This window comes from Jaculus jaculus, chromosome 19, assembly GCF_020740685.1.
Source record: "Jaculus jaculus isolate mJacJac1 chromosome 19, mJacJac1.mat.Y.cur, whole genome shotgun sequence".
Lineage (NCBI taxonomy): Eukaryota > Metazoa > Chordata > Mammalia > Rodentia > Dipodidae > Jaculus > Jaculus jaculus.
Genome location: NC_059120.1, coordinates 22,670,882 through 22,691,097, shown reverse-complemented (window position 1 = coordinate 22,691,097; position 20,216 = coordinate 22,670,882). Strand labels below are relative to the sequence as shown.

The following is a 20,216-nucleotide window of genomic DNA, read 5'->3' as shown; positions in this document are numbered from 1 at the left end:
TTAGGCATGCTGAACTGTGAGTTCAAATCTAGCTTGAGCTGCATAGTGAAACCTTGTCTTCATTCAAACAAAGGAAGACAAGCATGTGGGCAGGCAGCAGGCTGGAACTGAGGAGAGATGCCTGGGCTAAGGCCAGAGGCCTGGGTCTGAGCCCCAGCTCCAGGAGCACAGAAGTTTCCTAACCAGGACCACACGCTGTGTGGCTTCAGCAACAGAACTTACTTCACTGGTCTGAAGGTCAGAAATCCCAGACAAAGCTATTGGGAAGGCCACATTTTAGCTTCTGGAGGTTTGTCAATACTCTGGCTTTCCTTGGCTTACAGATTCCTCGCTCCACTCCTCCAGCTCTCTTCACTTGGCTGATCTTATAAGGATTCTAAAGGTATTGAGTTAGGGGCCCACCCTGTTCTGGCATGACTTATCTAAGTAGACTATGTACATCAGCAATGTCCCTACTTCCAAACAAGGCCACAGACTGAGATATGGGGCTATGACTCTATGTCTTTTATTATTATTTATTTATTTATTTATTTATTTATTTATTTATTTATTTGAGAGCAACAGAGAGAGAAAGAGGCAGAGAGAGAGAGAATGGGCCCACCAGGGCCTCCAGCCACTGTGTGCCCCCTTGTGCATCTGGCTAACATGGGTCCTGGGGAATCGAGCCTTGAACCAGGGTCCTTAGGCTTCACAAGCAAGCACTTAGCTGCTAAGCCATCTCTCCAGCCTGGCCCTGACAATTTTTGGAGAGGGTTTTACAATTCAGCCCATGACACTGACCTGAAGCTTTTCTCTGTCTCCCTTTCCTCTGTCACCGGCAAGAGACAGGAAGTGCAGACCGGCGGGGAGTGGAGGGCCACTGTGCACAAGTCACAGACTTCGTTGGAGCCAAGCTAAAGCTCCTAGTTGGTCAACCACTACTCACTCAGAAGCACTCGGGGACTCAAGGGTGGGAAAGGTAGAGCCAGGGACCAGGAAGATGGCTCGGCAGTTCAAAGTGCTTGCTTGCAAAGCCTGCTGGGCCCAGATTCAGTTCTGCAGTGCCCAGGTTCAAGCTGCAGGCAAAATGGCACATGCCTCTACAATCTCGCATGCCAACAATAGGAGGTGGAGCCAGGAGATTCCAAGCTCACCAGCCAGCTAGTCTGCCAGTTTGTTGGCAGGGGCAAGAAACCCTGTCTCCCCATCTCAAAGAAGGTGGAGCAGAGACACCTCAAAGCTGTCCTCTGACCTCCTCAGGTGGTACAAATGCCCATACACATACATAAGCATAAATAAACATTAAAAAATATACCCAGGGCTAGGGCTATAGCTCAATGATGGTGAGCTTGCCTAGCATGCCCAAGGTTCTGGGGTCAATCCCCATTACCATGGTACCAGGCCTGCCCTTGAACTCACAGTCCAGTGGTAACAGAAGCCATAGTACAGCTATTAGAAAATCAGAAAGTGTGGGGGTGGGGAGAGAGGGAATTACCATGGGATATATTTTATAATCATGGAAAATGTTAATAAAAATTAAAAAATAAAATAAAATAAAAAATAGAGAAGAAAATCAGGGCTGGGGGATGGCTCAGTGGTGAAAGGAACTTGCTTGCAAAGGCTGCTGGTCCAGGTTCAATTCCCCAGCAATCCACATAAAGCCAGATGTACAATGTGGCACATGTATCTAAAGTTCATTTGCAGTGTACCCATTCTCTTTCTCTCTCTCAAGTAAATAAAAAATAATTTTTAAGATCAATGACAGTCTGTTACTAATCCTCTTTTCTTAAATGTAGCTAGATTCAGTACAATTGGTGACTGAGAACATGATATTAGAATCAGATTACCTGTGTTAGGATTCCTGCATTTTCATTTCATGAGCTATGACCTGGGATAGGCGGCTTAAATTTAGCCTGCCTCAGTTTCTGCATCTAAGACGAATATCACCCACATAGTTCCCAAGGTTGTTTCCAAATCCAGTGGTGGGATACATGGAGTGCTTGCAGCAAGACTTGCGGTGGAAAGGGATGCAGCAAATGCCAACGGTCACCATGGTTGTTATCTGATAGCTGCTAAAATATGGAACAATTCAGTGCTCTAGTAAAATGTGTTTCTTGGAAAACTGATGTCAACCAAGATCATCGTTTTGAGTGTTGTTGGCAACACCTAACAACCATGGCCTTTTGGATCAAAGCATATCAGAACAAGCAGTTTTCCTGGAAGCCTGTGGATGGTTCCAGAATGACTCGTGAACTGTACCTGTGGATGGCTCCAGAATGACTCGTAAACTATACTTAGAGTCCCAGTTTGAGGTGTAGATCTTATGTGGTTTGGGGGACCACTTCAGCCTTTTTCTTGGTCTTCCTATTTTAGGGGACTATGGAACGCCTCTTCCCTGGTACTTCCTTCTTCAAGAGTCTTACTGGCTTGGCGGTGAAGGTAAGTTACTTAAAAATTAAAATAAAATCCCATAAGGTTTGAAACTAGCTCCTTGGGTTATATATGAAATATGTGTACTTTAAGTACTAAGATACATATTTGATTTTTCTAGTGAATTCTTCATGTAGGTAGGTAGGTATGTGTGTGTGTGTGTGTGTGTGTGTGTGTGTGTGTGTATGTATATATATATATATATATATATATATTTTGAGGTAGGGTCTCGCTCTAGCCCAGGCTGACCTAGAATTCACTATGTAGTTCCAAGCTGGCCTGGAGCTCAGTGGTATCCTCCCACCTGTGCTTTCTGAGTGCTGGAATTAAACGTGTGTACCACCACACCCAGCTCATCTAGGGCTTTAAAAAGACTTAGATGCAGATTTTGGTTTTGGGTTTTTGTTTTGTTTTGTGGGGGGAGGATTGTCTTTTTTATTTCCCCCAATGGTGCAAATAAATATATATTTGTGTTCCTTTTTTAAATATATTCTGTTTATAACTATTAGTATTATTAACAACAATATATGTACGGTTGCATCATGTGTTGGTACCCTCTTTCCCCTCATCCCTGCCCCATTCCACTGTGGACGCTCCTCAGTGGGGTTGCAGTATTCCAATGGGGTTGTGACTTAGGCATTGTGGGAGCAGCAATCAATTGTGTTTTTTTGGAGGGAGGCAATGCCTCTGGGCATGATGTCTCAACCTGTGGCTCTTAGAATATTTCTGTCTCCTCTTCTGCAAAATTCCCTGAGCCATGGTGGGTGAGTTTTTAGTCTACTTCAGAGATCTTAGGAGCCTCTGGATCTCTGCTTTGGTAGGTGGTGAGTATCCTCAGGGTCTGTCTCCTTCACCCTGGTGCTGATTACCAGGTTCATATGGAAGCAGTTCTCTTGCTTGTCTCCCCATTCCTCTGTGGATTCAGCTGTGGCTTGGCTGAAGTGCGAGGGGTAGTTAATCTCCTCGGGTCTCACTACCTTCTGATAAAGAAAAACAGATTCTCCAATGGAGAGTGAAGTCAGTGTAGTTTAAATGGGATAAGCATATTAACTTAAGGAGACCTTGATGTCTGTAATCCCTCTTTTAGCTGAACACTAGTGAGAGCTTTAATTGAGAGCACAGTCTTTGTCTCCACAGGATTCTGATCTGATTCCCAATTCCAGATATTGGTTCCTTTATACTGATCATATCTCTTAGCCAATCAGAAAGCTATTGCTTACCCACCGAGGCTGTGTGCCACTATTGCACTGGCCTGAACATCCTGTCAGGGTGCTTGTTTCTGAGTAGCTTAGACCTGTGGTTGCTCAGACCTTTGTTGGCCACTTTCCCCCAGTAGCTCATGTAGTGCTTTCCAGCACTAGACAGGCTAACTGGGGACTAGCTCCCTTTCAGATTCCAGCCAGGTCTCTCCATGCCCTGTGTTGGCAGCATATGGTATCTTCAGCAATAAGGTCTTAGCTTTTGCCTCAGGCAGGTAATCAAGTGCTTTGACAGAAACCTGTCTTGCTTTGGGAACCTCATGACTCTCTCCAGTCAACAGCTCATTGTGGGCAGCAACCAATTTCTGGCACTGGCGGTTACAGGCCAGAGGCCAAAAAATTTTTTTATTTAGCTTAGGTTTCATCCCACTCTCCCCAGGGCCCTTCTTTCCAGGTGCTCCCCCCTTACTTCTTTTGAGGGTTATATCTTTCAATCTCCAAGGATAAAGGTTTCTATGGTACCAGTTCATTTTGGATTTAGTTTTGTGTTTGTTTTTGCCCACCTTCCCTTTCCCCTCCCCAAACCCTTCCGTCCCTGTTGTCTGGGCCTTGACTTGCCTATCAGGTGCGTCAGCAACTCGAGCAGGTCCAGGTTAGGAACCGCAGATAAGTGATACCATGGGGCATTTGTCTTTCTATGGTGAGTTCACTGAGTATGATCTGTTTCAAGTCTGTCCGTTTTTCTATAAATTTCTTTGTATTTTTTTTTTCTGACTGCTGAGTAGAATTCCATTGTGTAAATGTACCACAACTTCATTATCCATTCATCCAATGATGGGCACCTGGGTTGATTCCAGTTCTTAGCTATAATGAGTTGAGCAGCTATAAACATGGTTGAGCAAATGTCTCTGCAGTAAAGCATGGAGCATTTAGGATAAGTTCCCAGTAAGGGAATAACTGGGTCTGTTGGTAGCTCTATATTCATCCTTTCCAGCAATCTTCATGTTGATTTCTATAGTGGTTGTACAAGTTTGCACTCCCACCAACAGTGGATGAGGGTTCCTCTTTCCCCACATCCTTGCCAACATTTGTTGGTTTTTGACTTTTTTAATGATTGTCATCCTTATTGGAGTAAGGTGGAATCTCATAGTTGTTTTAATTTGCATTTTCCTGATGATTGGGGATGCTGAACATTTTCTTGAGTGTGTGTTAGCCATTTGTAGTTCTTCCTCTGAGAACTCCCTATTCAGTTCTCTACCCCATTTTTGGATTGGGTTGTTTCATTTTTTTTTTTATTGTTTAGTGTTTTGAGTTCTTGTAGATTCTAGATATTAGTCTTCTGTCAGTGGTATAGCTAGTGAAGATTTTCTCCCCTTCAGTGGGTAATCTATTGGCTTTGCTTATGGTGTGTTGTTATGGAGTATAGTTTTCCATCCTTTCACCTGGAGGCGGTATTTATATAGCAGTGAGGTGGGTTTCTTGCAGACAGCAGATAGAAGAGTCCATTTGTTGATGACGATATTGTTGTTGTTGTTTTGAGGGAGGGTTTCATCTGGTCCAAGCTGACCTGGAATTAAATACGTAGTCTTAGGGTAGCCTTGAACTCACGGTGATTCTCCTACTTCTGCCTCCCAAGTGCTGGGATTAAAGCTGTGCCCCACCATGCCTGGCTTCCTTTTTTTTTTTTAATTTACCCTATTAACCTGTGTCTTTTGATGGGTGAGTTAAGTCCATTAATGCTTAAGGTTATAACTGTGAGGTTTGATTTAATCACTGCCATGATGGGGTGTTTTATGGGGTTTGGTGCTTTCTTGTATTTTGTACTTTTTGAACCTGGCCTAGTTTTTGATATTGTGCTCTTCTTGTTGGCTCCTGAGATTTGTTTATTTGACTTTTCTGTGTGAAGTATTCCCTGAAGTATTCTCTGTAGGTTTGGCTTTGTGTTCACATAATCATAGAGTTGACTTTCCATGGAAAGTGTTTCTTTCACCATCTATTATGAGGGATATTTTTCTGGGCAGAGTAGCTTTTAGTTTTTTAAGACTTTGAAGTATTACATTCCAGGCCCTTCTGACTTTCATGGGTTCCACTGAGAAGTCTGAGGTAATTCTGTTGGGATTGCCTTTGTATGTAGTGAGTTGTTTCTCTCTTGCTGCTTTTAACATTCGCTCTTTGTTTTCATTGTCAAGAGTTTTAACTACAATGTGCCTTGGAGAGTTTCTTCTTTGGTTCTATCTGTTTGGTGTTTTGTGGGCTTCTTGTATCTGGATGGGCCTCTCTTTGAAGAGATTGGGGGAAATTTCTTCAATTATTTTGTTGAATATGTTCTTTATGCCTCTAGCATGGGTTTCCTCTCCTTCTTATAAACCCGTGATCTGGATGTTTGGTCATTTTAGGGTATCCCACAGTTCCCTCATATCCTGTTCACATGATTTTTTAAACTTAATAAAGATTTGGGCCTCCTGATCATTTTCTTCTGTCTTGTCTTCCAGGTCAGAGATTCTGACTTCCGCATGAGTAACTCTTTAGTGAGGGGTTCTAGAGAGGTTTTTTAAAAAGTTGTATTTAATTTTTGTTTTCTATTGTACTATATAGTGTCTTGTCCATTTCTTTTTTGGGGTACAATTTCAGTTCAAGGTCTGATTTTTCTGGATGCTTCCTAGAATTCATTCTTGCATTCGATGAAGCTTTCATTAAGCTTAAACAACTGGTTATTGAGATCTTCCATTTGTTTACTCACCTTCCATTCATTTATTTCTCTTTTGAGGCTTCTATGGTTTTCTTCAGTTAAGTTAAGCCTGGTGTCACAATCTCTAAGAGATGATTCTGCTCAATTTCATTTATTCAGTTGTTGGTTTTTCATGACTTGCTTCAAGTTCAGCAATTCCTTTGATCAGGGCCACACTGCTTGTTATGTTTTCATTTGGGGATTCAATTTCTGTTGATTTCTCAATGATTTCATTGGAAGTTTCCATTGTGGGACTAGGCATCCTTGGTAGAGATCTCTCAGTTTTATGGCTTTTGTTGTTGGTTATTATTATTGTTTTCTTTTTAATTAATTTTATTTTTTATTGACAACTTCCATAATTGTAAACAATATCCCATGGTAATTCCCTCCTTCTCCCTACTTTCCTGTTTGAAACTCTACTCTCCATCATATCCTCTTGCCCTCCCAATCAGTCTCTCTTTTATTTTGATGTCATGATCTTTTCCTCTTATTATGCTGGTCTTGTGTAGGTAGTGTCAGGCACTGTGAGGTCATGGATATCCAGGCCATTTTGTGTCTGGAGGAGCACGTTGTAAGGAGTCCTATCTTTCCTTTGGCTCTTAAATTTTTTCTGCCACCTCTTCCACAATGGAGCCTGAGCCATGGAAGGTGTGATTGAGATATTTCAATGCTGAGCACTCCTCTGTCACTTCTTCTCAGTATCATGATGCCTCCTGAGTCATCCCAAGGTCACTGCCATCTGAAAAGAGAAGGTTCTGTAGCCAAAAGTAAGAGTAGAATTAATATATGGGTATGAACATTAAAAGAAGTGCTTAGGGCTGGAGAGATGGCTTAGCGGTTAAGCGCTTGCCTGTGAAGCCTAAGGACCCCGGTTCGAGGCTCGGTTCCCCAGGTCCCACGTTAGCCAGATGCACAAGAGGGTGCATGCATCTGGAGTTTGTTTGCAGAGGCTGGAAGCCCTGGCGCACCCATTCTCTCTCTCTCCCTCTATCTGTCTTTCTCTCTGTGTCTGTCACTCTCAAATAAATAAATAAAAAATTTAAAAAAAAATGTTAAAAAAAAAAGAAGTGCTTAATGGGCAGTTTGGTGAGCATAGTATATACATTTAGCCAGACACCAGCAGACATTACATTCGTAGGGCTCATAACTACTCCTATTGTAGGTTTTCAGTATCAAGGATATATTCCCTCCTGTAGAGCAGGCCTCCAGTCAAATTAGAGGGTGGTTGGTTTCCCCCACAACAGACATGCCACTATTGTATCCGTTGGCTCATTTGGCTTGCAGTGTCCACTGTTCGGTACCTTCACTGGTGATTTCTCTCTCTACCATTGAACTACATGCAGCATGTTAGCCCATTTTTTGATTGAGCTATTTGTGTTTGTAGTGTTTAGGCTTTTGTACTTTGTAGATTAACTGCATGCAGCATAGCTTTTTCCAGCTTTCTGTCAGCTGGTCTACATGGAGGAGGTTTTCAGCTCAAGCAGGATTTCCCAGTGACCTTGCAGCCCAAGTATGTGGAGTCTTCAGCATTAGGGTCTTACCATCTATTCCTGGTGGGAAACTAAGGGCCTCTGCAATGGCCTGTAATATATTGGGGGTATCAGGGATATTATGATTATTGCATTGTGATTTATTCATCTGTGGAAAAGGTTTATTCTATTGAGGGGGAAGCAAGTATTTGTCCTTGTAGAATCTTCAGTGGGTGTTCTATTTCAAATGTGAACCAGATTGGTGTACAATGGGTTTATAACCACAGATGTGCATATTGTGGAGATTTAAGGTACATCAAAGGTACCTGGGGAACTGGGAAGTGAGGAACTGAGAGGTCTGGCCTATTCACTTCATTTGCATGTACTTTTCAGTACATGGGAAGCACAGGTTGGGGAACCAGGAGCTAGGAAGCTAGAGAACCAGGGGCAAGAGCCCAGCTCCTATAGTGGCCCATGTACCCTCTGGCTCAGGGGAATAGGGATTTGGGTAGCCAGGGGCCAGTCAATCAGGAATCCCAAGCAACAGGTCTGCTTCTACAGCCCCCACACAGGGACCAGGCCACCCCAAGGTAGCAGCAGGGGTACTGAGACCAGGGAGCTGGGAGGTGGGTAATGACCCCAAGAGCTGTGGCCTACTCACTCTGTGCATGCACCCTCAGGAGCAGGGAATCTGTGAGTTAGGGACCCAGGGGCCATTCAAACAGCAAGGAAAACAAGAGGTCTGCTTCTTAAGCAAGTTCACAGGGCCCAAGCAGCCCTAAGCCAGCAGCAGAGGGATTCACTGGGACCAGAGAGCTGGGAGAAGGTGGGAACAGGGAGATCTGTCCTACTCCTCATAGATTTTTAAAAAAAATTATATTGTTAATAACTTCCATAATTATAGACCATGAACTATGATACTTCCCTCCTCCCCTCACTTTCCCCTTCACAACTCCACTCTCTATCGTATCCCCTCCCTCTCTCAATCAGTCTCTTTTATTTTGATGTCATCATCTTTTTCTCCTATTATACTGGTCTTGTGTAGGTAGTGTCAGGCACTCTGAGGGCATGGGTATCCTGGCCATTTTATGTCTGGAAGAGTACATTTTAAGGAGTCCTATCCTTCCTTTGGCTCTTACATTTTTCCCACCACCTCTTCCACAGCAGACCCTGAGCCTTGGAAGGTGTGATAGAGATATTTCAATGCTGAACACTCCTCTGTCCCTTCTTCTCAGAACTATGGTGACTTTTGAGTCCTCAAACAAATTTTGACAGCCAAGTGTTTCTCCATTGGATGGCTTTGTACATGTCTATGTACAAATCTTTAAATTTCTGCTATAATAAAGTTAACATCCTATGTTAATTGGGATTTTTTAACAAAGGAACGTGTTCCTGGAATGATAATTTCAATGAGCATCAGGACTTGTGCTCATATTTCCTCTCTGTTATCCCAAGAGGTATTCTTGCTGTTCAAGAAAAAGAATAATCTTATGACAAATGTGTTCCCTGACAGGCAGAGGCAGTAAGGAGAGGGGAGATGACTGAGTAGGCAAAATACTTGCTGTACAAGCATGGAAATTTGAGTTCAGATCCTCAGAACCTACTTAAGCTGGACAGGTAGTAAACATCTTTTATCCCAGTGGTAAATACCTACGGCGAAATGGTAGTTGGATACAGGCAAAACCCTGGAAACTCATGGACCAGCTAGCCTGAAGATGCAGCTCTGAACACAATACAAGGACTGAAATGTGAGCTTGGGGTCCATTGATCCCCACATACATGCCATGGTACGCCTGCCCTCATGCACACGGACACACACATACACAGAGATTAAAGAATAAATAAAAAGTGAGTCACATACATTTTTGCTGTAAGAAGTCAAATATTTTTTCACCTGTCTCACAGTCTAGACTAAATTAGATCCTGCAGACTCTTTAGAGAACAGCTGAGCGGCTCCCCTCACCCCTCTTGTACAGATTGAAAAAAATAAAAATGGAGCCCCAGAGGCATCAATATCATGCAGAAATCCCCACTGGTCGCTGGAGACAAAACCTGGAATTTGAACACATTTCCTGGTGAGGAACTCACTCAAATGCTATGCTACTTTATTACACCACCATGCAGTATGATAGCTCCTAACTAAGTGACCATGGGAATTGTGGAGGAGATTCAAAAGAGCTTCAGGAGGCAGAGGCAGAAACACAGCAGGCAACATGCCCCTGACCAGCAGGCCTCTACTCAGGACCCCCACAGTCTGCAAAACTAGAGGTCCTGGGTGGCTGCTGCCCTTACAACACACCTCCTAGGCTGGAGAGATAGCTCAATGGTTAAAGGCATTGCTTGAAAGGTCTGATGGCCCGGGTTCAATTCCCCAGTACCCGTGTAAAGCCAGATGCACAAAGTGGAGCATGTGTTTGGAGTTCATTTACAGTGCAGTGGCAAGAAGCCTTGGCATGCCCATATTCATATTCTCTCTGTTTGCAAATAAATAAAAATAAACAAACAAACAAACAACACCTCCTAGGCAGGTGTGGTGTCACGTGCCTTTAATCCCAGAACTCGGGATTTGAGGCTGGCCTAAGACTATAGAATGAATTCCAGGTCAGCCTAGGCTAGAGTGAGACCCTACCTCAAAAAAAAAAAAAAAAAACACCTCCTCACACATCTGTCCTTGAAGCCACGTCTCTGAGTGCTTGGTGGCCATAACTTCCTCTTGCCTTTGCTTCCTCTGTACCTGGATGACCCTTCTGTTTCTCTTCCCCTTCCAGGATGTTCTTGACACTTTTTTAGGCCAAATGCCAAGTTTATTTTTTAAAAAAGTCATGTGTATGTGTATGTGTGTGTGCGTGCATGCATGTGTATGTGTGTGTGTGTGTGTTATACAGCACCTTTTGCAATTTGTCCAGGACTACCCTCCCATAGAGGGGCTTTCTCAGAGAAGCCATTCTCAAGGTCTAATTTAAGCTGGCTGCCTGTCATATGTTTTTGGATGGATATTTCCTCAAGGTTCCCATGGCTGACATGTTTTAGACTGGAGCAAAAAGAACCAATGTTAGGCTAAAGAAAATTAACACATCCTAAATTCAATCCTGAGGTTGTTTCTTCTTTTTCATTTTTATTTTTAATTACTTTCATTATTTTTGGTTTCGCATATGCGTGTGATGTGTGTGCATGCATGTTCATATGTGTGGGGGCAGACTTGTGTGTGCAGTGCTCATGGAAGCCAGAGGACAACTTGGATGTCATTCTCAGGTACACCATCCAGCTCCTTTTGAGACAGGCCTGGAGCTCACCAATCAGGTTAGACTGGCTGGCCAGTGAGCTCCAGTGGGCCTCTTGTCTCTACTTCCCCGGTGCTGGGCTTACCAGCCATTTACACGGGTACAAGGGAGAGAACTCAGGTCCTCATGCTTGTAAAACAAGCACTCAACCAACTGAGCCATTTCCATAGCCCTATTTTGTCTTAGTAACAATTTCTGATGTTATGAGTCCCTTCTAGCACATTAAAAAGACAGATAAGGCCTGGAGGGATGGCTTAGTAGTTAAGGTGTTTGCCTGCAAAGCCAAAGGAACCAGGTTCTAATCCCTAGGACCCATGTTAGCCAGATGCACAAGGTGGCACATGCGTCTGGAGTTTGTTTGCAAAGTGGCTGGAGGCCCTGGCGTACCATTCTCTTTCTCTTTCTCTCTCTCCCCCTCTTCCTCTCTGTCAAATACATAAATAAGAATAAAAAAATATTTAAGATAAATAAATAATAAAAAGAGAGATGAGAGAGGGAGTGCTCAGCAGTTAAGGCATTTGACTACAGTTAGACCAGCGTTCTACAATCTTCAGTACCCTCATAAAGCTAGCTGCACAAAGTGACACACGAGTCTGGAGTTTGTTTGCAGTGGCAGGAGGCCCTGGCACAGCCATGCTCATTTTCTTTACTAATTTCTCTCTCTCTTTCTTCTCTCTGTCTCTCTCTCTCAGCTTACAAATTATATATATATATATATGACATGAGGTTTGGGATAAGCTTAGGGAAGGGAACTTACTCAGCATGCCTAAGTCCCAAGTTTGATTCCCAGCACCCCTACAAAAGATAAACTGCAAGGTGAAGCGAAACTTTACTTCTAAGGCACCAATTACAAAACTCCCTCTGGGCGTGGCCAAGATGGCACAATCAGGCTTGAACACTTCATGGCCTGGTTCACGACGGGCAGCAGGATGGTCCCTCGAGCAATGCTGGCTCAGCCTTCTGAGCAAACTCTTCCCCTTGGGGTGGGAAACCTGTTTGCTCCTTCCGCTCCCCCCCCTTCCGGTCTCCACTGATTTCTCCGCTCTCGCTGGGAGAGTAACATTGGCTTTCTGGTTGGTACAGGGTGTTCAACCAGAGAAGAAAGACTCCTGGAAAAGACTGAACCCCTGACGGAGGAGCTGGAGGATCCGGAACACCCGGAAGGAATAAATGGTAAAACCCCCAAAAGAGGAGGGCGGAGGCAAGACAAAGGTGGCGCCCTACCGAGGGCCACCGGCACGGCCTGCGCATGCGCGGCGCGAGCTCGCGCGGGAAACCGGCGCCCCCTGTTGGCCGGTGTGGCGTGTGACGCCCGAGCGCGCGAGCCCAGACGTGGCCACGCGCTTCCTGGAGAAAGCCGAGCCCCGAGTCTGCAGTGTGTATGTGTGCCCTTGTTAGGCAAACCCCAAGTGAGTTGCACGAATGCGCTGACTTCCGGGGATTTAGCCAGAACAATGACTCGGGTCACTGGGACTTAAAGCGGATATGAGCTAGGAGGAAAGACAAAAATAAATGCTTCTGTGTGCAAGAGGAAAGAGTCTAGCAGAGCTCACCGCACTTCACTCACGGTTTACACATGCAAAAGCCCATTCATTCAGGCCATCAAAAGCCTTTCCTGATGTGGAAGTTACCTAATCATTCCTGGACTGATGGCTCCCGTTCACATGACTTGTGTCCCTGGCTTTTGCTGCCCTGTCTTCCCTTTTGAATCAGCTCTGTCTTTCTCCCAGCATATCTCACCCCTACGTGTATGTATGTATTTCTCCACGGACTCAAGTGCTGTGAATGTAGATAGGTGCGTGGGCTCTGACTTGGGCTGACGTTGCCACGAGAGGGTCCAGCCTCCACCAACAGCATCTCACAGAGCTGGATTGTAGGCAACAGTGGTTATGCAAGGGTAACATGTGGGGAGGGGACTGAGGGGGCTGATCCCATCTGAGCTGGATGAGGCCAGGAGACCATAGAAGAAACAGTAGAATTTTGGAAGGGAGTGGGGGAGAAAATGTTGAGAATTAAAATATTCAGACAGTAATCCATGGTACAAAGAGTGAGCTACAGAAAGCAGATGCTGGGGGTGAGGGAGAAGCAGAAAACATAACGAAGGTTAGTGCTGGAGGGGACAGAAGGGGGTATTGAGTAACAGCGGTAAGGAAGAGTCCTGGAGTTTTGAGAAGTGAGAAGTCAGCTCTGGTCAAAGCTGACCCCAGACTTCAAGCAAGGTTGATTAGGAGAATGGTGGTTCTGGGAATGGACATGGGGGGGGGGGGTTTCTAAAGGGGAATGGCATTTCAGGAAGAAATGGAGGAGCCTGAAATGCTTCCAGAAATTCATGAAGATTCTCCCAGTCTGTTGAAAACAAGAGCCTAGGACCAGAGATGAAGCTGAGAACTGACTCTGTGCATGGGTAGGGAGTGTCTGGGAGAATCACAGGTCTGGGTTCAAAACTCAGCTCTGCTGCTTATGAGCCATGCGACCTTCGTAGGACACTTGATGCCTGTCTTGGATTCCCTCATCTATAGAAATGAGTCTATAGACTGGAAAGATGGCTTAACAGTTAAGGCACTTGCCTGCAAAGCCTAATGACCCATGTTCCACTCTCCAGATCCCACCTAAGCCAGATGCACAAAGGTGAGGCAAGTGCAAGGTCACACATGCCCACTAGGTGGCGCACATGTCTGGAGTTTGATTTCAGTGGCTGAGGCCCTGGTGTGCCAATTCTCTGTGTCTCTCCCTTTCACTCTCTCTGAAATAAAATAAAATTAAAAATATTAAAAATATAGAAATGAGCCTAGGGCATTGGGCTATCATAAGGGTGAAATGAGGTAATTTGTGGAAAGCAGTTGAGGCAGTGCCGGGCACATAGTAAATCCCAAGTCAGTGCTCAGTGTGAGTAGTACCAGTGTGGTTCTGGCCCTCCCTACAAAGGTGAAGCCATAGGGTGCGGTATGTAGTCTCAGAGCACCCTACCCACCCCCCTCCCTCCCTTACCGCCTGGCCAAAACCCAACAGGGGAGTCTAGTCACTCTGACCCCTTCCCTGAACACTAGCTCATGCCTCCAGAAGCCCCTGCTTCCACTGGGAAAGTTGCCATGCCATTCTGATGCTGCCATTCTTTCTCCCCCCTTCCTCGCTCTCTTTTCTGAAGTAAGGTGCACGTCCTCTGATCTCCGTATCTCCCTCTGTGATCTCTCACTGTCTCTGTATGTCTCTTCCTACACACACATCTCTCTCCTTTCTTTCTCTATCTCGCCCTATTCCTTCGCTTCCTGCCTCACACCCTACATACATCCCCAGCTAATCCACCACTGGTTTTCCTAATTCATTCCCCTCCCCCTTCCCTCCAAACCCCCACTCGGAGCCTCTCAGAATAAAACTCCCCATTCCCAAGGAAAGCATTGTGGTCTCAGTCCCCTGTTTGGAACCCTACCCCTCTGACAGGTAGTGAAGTGGCAGGAAGCAACTTGAAAGGACTGTGAAGCTTACGTACATGAAACAGTGTATTTATGTCATGTGTCCTTTCCTCCAAGACTCCTTCTTTGAACGTGAGCTCCCAGGATTGGTACCTGGAGTATGTGTGAACAATCTTGTAAAGATTTTTGAGCCTGGTAGCCGGCCGGCCGTGGACCGCCTTAACATCACCTTCTACGAAAACCAGATCACTGCGTTCCTCGGTCACAATGGAGCAGGGAAAACCACCACCCTGTGAGTTGTATAGCAGAGAGGCAAGCTTGTCTTGTCGTCCACCAGATCCTGGCTTTATCCTCCCCATGAGCCTCAGCCCTCTCGTCCCCACTGAATGTTGGTGACCAAAAAAAAAAGCCCTCTATTTTCTTTTAATGTGTGTTCTCAGTAATTTCTAAAGCATGCTGCAGTAGTCAATACCTACTGCATATATTGTTTCATTTAATCCTCACAAGTAGCATTGAGATTGAAGGGAGTGTAGCCCCTGGAGCAGCCGCCTGGCAACTGAAGGTCAAGTTCAAGGAAAACACAGGGCTGTGTGTAGACCTCTGAGATCAGGGCCTTCTATGGGACCCGAGCATCATCGATGGAGGAGAATCGAAACTTCAGGATTCCCAGACAGACCTCTCAGGGGACAGCCAGCCATGTGACAGCTGGCCTTCAGTTCTTGGCTTCTTGCAGAGCCCCAGGAAGGAACCGCAGTGTCCACCCAGCGCTGGAATGCGCCCTTGGGTGGTTCAGTGTGAATGGAATGTGGGGCCCCGTGCCATTCATTACATTTGGTTCTGTTTCCCTCTAGTGGTGGATCTACCAGAGCTCAGCCTGAGATTTTATTAGAACTCAGGGCAGAGCTGGGTGTGGCAGCCCTAAGTCCCTCTCCTTGCTAACTAATATGGTCAGAGAACTGGATGCCCCACCCAGGACCCCGGGAGCTCTCAAAGACCAACACATTGCTCCATCCACTCTAAAATGTGACTTCCCGTGGGAGTTGAACACAATGCTTAGTAACGCTGGTAATCATATTTTCACATTTTATTGCACACTGGCAGTGTTCTAAATGCATTTAAACTTTAACCCCCGACAACTGCCCAAGCACAGAAGATGTATTTCTTCTCATTGTAATTCTTTTTAAAAGGAGCATAACCCTGGGATTTTAATTTTGAGATCCAAAGATGATGTAACTAGTGGCAAATCCCATGCCTGACTTCACTCAATCAGCACATACACATTGAACATATAGGTGGCCGGGGCCCTCGCCATCATGAGGGTCTTACCTGGGCTTTGTAATGAAGCCACTGGCTTTTCCATATCATAGCAAAGGCTGAGATCCCCATAGCCCACTGGTACTGGCCAGGGATCACCAGGGACTAAAATGTACAGAAGAAAGACGTGTGCACTGAAGCCTGAAGATACTAGTGTTCAGCTATGTGGGGGAAACTTCCGGACCCACAGCTAATGCAGGTGTGCATCTGATACATAGCCACAAGCAATGCCAGGCGTGGTGGCACCCAGCTTTCATCCCAGCACGTGGGAGGCAGAGGTAGGCGGATCGCTGTGAGTTTGAGGCCAGCCTGAGACTATATACAAGCAGGAATCCCTGTTGAGAGCCCCCTGACCCTAGTATGGAGCTGCCTGCCCCTGGCAAGTTCCTAGACTGTCCAACCATCTCTTCTGCTGTTTGGCAGGTCCATTCTGACAGGTCTGTTGCCGCCAACATCTGGAACAGTGCTCATTGGGGGAAAGGACATTGAAACCAACCTGAATTCCATCCGGCAGAGCCTGGGCATGTGTCCCCAGCACAACATCCTGTACCACCAGTAAGTGAAACTGGAGGGAAGGTATCCATGGCAGAAGGTACTGGCATAGCATGGGTAAGGCCCTGGGCTCCATGCCCAAAACCACAGGGAAAAACGAAAGTCTACTAGAAATGTACCTCATCCCCTGGCCTCACCCTGCCCACAGCCCCCGTCCCCTCTGCAGCGCGGCACGCCGTCCTGTTGTCTGGTGTTCCCCAGGGTCCAGGCCCCTGTCCTGCTTCCTCTGAAAATCGTTCCTCTGAATGTGGTGCTATGCCTCTGGAACAGAGCTAAGGTCTCCCCTCCTCCTCAGAGAGTGACAGTGTCTTTTCTCTCTGACAGGGCCCCTTGCTCAGCCCTGAAATACTTCCTGTCAGGAACCAGAAAGAAGAGAAGCATTGTTTCTTTTTTCTTGTTTTAAGATATGGTGCTAAAGACTGATTTTTCAGAGGCCTATCAGTTTCTCTCTCTCCCTCTCCCTCTCTTTCTCTGTCTCTGCCATATAATATTTATTATTTCTTTTCTTTTATTTATTTATTTTATTTATTTATTTTTTTGGTTCTTTAAGATAGGGTTTCACTCCTCTAGTCCAGGCTGACCTGGAATTCACCATGTACTCTCAGGGTGGCCTCAAACTCACGGTGATCCTCCTACCTCTGCCTCCCTAGTGCTGGGATTAAAGGCGTGTGTCACCATGCCCAGCTTATTATTTCTTTTCTAAAACTCTGTAGTCATTGTGGAAGGAAGATAGCTAAATAAAAAGTTAGTGATTGTCCTTCAGAGACCATCACTGTTAACACCTTCAGACATTTCCAAAATTTCTCCTGTGCACGTGTAAACACACAGAGAGACTTTAAACTTACAAAGAACAGAACCATACATACAATTTTGTAACCTGACTTTTTAAAAATGTGATTGCCTTTTTTCTTTTTATTTGCTTATTCATGAGAGAGAGAAGGGGAGAGAGAATGGACGTCCCAGGGCCTTTAGCCACTGCAAATGAACTCCAGATTCTTGTACCACCATGTGCATCTAGATTACATGGGTTCTGGGGAATCGAACCTGGGTCGTTAGGCTTTGCAGGCAAGCCATCTCTCCAGCCTGTGATTGCTTTTTTTAAAGAAATAACCATCTTTTTATGTCTTTAGTGTTTACACACTATTCCATTGTATGCATGAAGCTACGTGAGCCATCCCCTCATTAGGTATTCCCGCAGGATTAATTGCTTGTGTTGCATAAATGATACCATGATGCCAAGCCTTCACCTTCACCTTTATTTCCTAAGAGAAATTACTAGAAGTGGAATTGCTAAGTGCGCCGCTTTCCCCACTGTCCTGTCTCCGTAGTCTCACGGTGGCCGAGCACATCTTGTTCTATGCCCAGCTGAAGGGGAGGTCCTGGGAGGAGGCCCAGCTGGAGACAGAAGCCATGCTGGAGGACACAGGCCTCCACCACAAGAGGAATGAGGAGGCCCAGGATCTGTCAGGTGCGGGTGGGAGGGAGCAGGCAGGGCCCCAGATGGCACAGCCATTGCTTCCCAGCGCACCTGGGAGGTGAGGGAGGCACAGTGTGCCAGAGTCCGCCACTGCTGCCCGCCCTGCGTCACTCTCCACGTGGAGTACTGTCCTGCACCTTGGGCTTTCATTTGTACTGATGTTTGGGCATTTGGCTTGTAGTGAAAGAACAGACGAGGGCTGGAGGGATGGCTTAGTGGTTAAGGCATTTGCATTTGCCTACAAAGCTAAAGGACCCAGGTTCGATTTTCCAGGATCCACATTAGCCAGATGCACAAGGGGGCACATGTGTCTGGAGTTCATTAGCAAGTAGCTGGAGGCCCTGGTGCGCCCATTCTCTCTCTCTCCCTCCTTCTCTGTCAAATAAATAAGATAAAATAAAATACAAAAGAACAGACAACAGGTGGTCAGGTGCTGGGAGGCAAGCAAGGGTGGCCTTTTCTGCACTCATGAGGTCTGGGTGTCACTAGGGTTTGAGCAGTGTACGAACATCTAAGGAGTCAGGGATACAAACCAGTGCTGGATTTAGGGGGGTTTCTTATGCCAGCAGTCCCGGGCCTGTCTCGTGACTGTTTCCCAGGCCCTGTGGCCCCCATCCCCATCTGCCTTATGCCTCCAGGTGGCATGCAGAGGAAGTTGTCTGTCGCCATTGCCTTCGTGGGGGATTCCAAGGTGGTGGTTTTGGATGAGCCCACCTCTGGGGTGGACCCCTACTCCAGGCGCTCCATATGGGACCTGCTTCTGAAGTATCGCTCAGGTGAGGACCAGCGCCCCATAGCCCTGCTCTCACTGGGGCTTCTGGTGGCACCCCATTCTCTCACATCTGTCCACAACTGTACTTACATAAGACTTTATCTGTGAATCCAAGTTCAAGTGAAAGATTCCTGAGATTTTTTACATAAATATAAAAGGGAGTTACTGATGGAGCAGCCCACTTCCCAAAATATTCTAGAAAGTTCTCACAAACTACAGTCCTTTGGTCTAAACTAGAGGGATTGTCTTTTGGCTCAAGGGATTTGTGTCACCTTCAGACATCCCAAGAAACTCCTTATCTCTTACACGATCACTTGTAATCAGGTATGAGGGGAACATATTGTGATGACTGCCTCCTAATGGGAGCTTTTCCCTTCTATCCCAGAACCTTCCAGAGGTCCTGGGCTCACATCCAGAAGAGTCAGCAAGCAGAGTGCTTGTAGAAGTGACAGTGTGTTTACTCCCACTCAGTGTGGAGAGCCTCCTCTGTTTGTACTGGATTTCCCCACACCTTTTCCTGAAGGTTGTGAGCTAAAGTCTGCATTGCTGACTTCTTTTAATGTCATCTTCAGTTAGTCAGGAGTGTGTGCTCTTTACAAAGGGCACCAGGGGAGTGCGTAATGGCTTGGAGAATGACGTATAGATCCCCATGTAGGCATGCTAACGGCAGTGCTGAGTGTGTCCCATACATGGCTGAGTTTGGTGAAGGGATACTGTATGTGACAATATGCAGGAGGCAATGAATGTTGATGGCTGTTACGATCCTCATCCCTGAGCTTGCTGCAGAATTAGTCACTTTGATTTTACTTATGGTCCCACTTTGAGGGACCATATCACTGGGAGGTGGCTGTATCGTATACCCTCCACCTTGCCTGGTGACGCCTCTGACCCCACCCCCGCAGGCAGGACCATCATCATGTCCACGCACCACATGGACGAGGCTGACCTCCTTGGAGACCGCATCGCCATCATTTCCCAGGGACGGCTTTACTGCGCGGGCACCCCGCTCTTCCTCAAGAACTGCTTTGGCACAGGATTCTACTTGACCTTGGTTCGCAAGATGAAAAACATGCAGAACCAGAGAGGTGGCTGTGAGGTATGTGTCTGCCCAGGCAAGGAGCCCACCCTGGGAGAGAAGAAACTGCATGGGGCTGCCACTCCAGACATCTTTATCCACCCACGCTGTGGCCATGGGTCGTTGTCTCTGGACCATTTGCTTTCAGAAGCCGCCTGTAGGAATGCTTCCCCCTTCAAATGCAACCACCAATCGTAAAGAACCTGAAATTAATACACACCAGTACTACAAACCCCACATGCCACTTGGTGCATTGTAGAAGTGAATCTTAGCATGCAAGATTAGACCACTTGAAGAATATCATTCAGGGGCTGAGGAGATGGCCCAGTGGTTAAGAAAACTTACTGCTCAAGCTGACGGCCCGAGACTGTGTGAATGTGATTCCCCAGAACCCGTGGAAACAGCTGGGCATGGCCATGTATACCTAGAACCCCAGGCCTGCAGGGAGCAGAGGACGGAGAATCTTGCTAGCGGATGTGAAAACCACAGCCTTGTTTCAGAGAGAGATCCACTTTAAGGAAATGCATGAG

General features: G+C 46.1%; 1 protein-coding gene across 1 annotated transcript in view; it reads left to right on the top strand.

The window, feature by feature from the left end:
• Abca4 (ATP binding cassette subfamily A member 4) overlaps positions 1-20,216 on the top strand; it is a 124,033-nt gene that overhangs the window by 45,597 nt on the left and 58,220 nt on the right. The window contains exons 11-17 of the mRNA XM_004663937.2: positions 2,353-2,418; positions 12,170-12,259; positions 14,614-14,788; positions 16,234-16,365; positions 17,691-17,830; positions 18,478-18,615; positions 19,514-19,707. Of these exons, the coding sequence (XP_004663994.2) occupies positions 2,353-2,418; positions 12,170-12,259; positions 14,614-14,788; positions 16,234-16,365; positions 17,691-17,830; positions 18,478-18,615; positions 19,514-19,707 (935 nt within the window). The remainder of the gene's footprint in view (positions 1-2,352; positions 2,419-12,169; positions 12,260-14,613; positions 14,789-16,233; positions 16,366-17,690; positions 17,831-18,477; positions 18,616-19,513; positions 19,708-20,216) is intronic.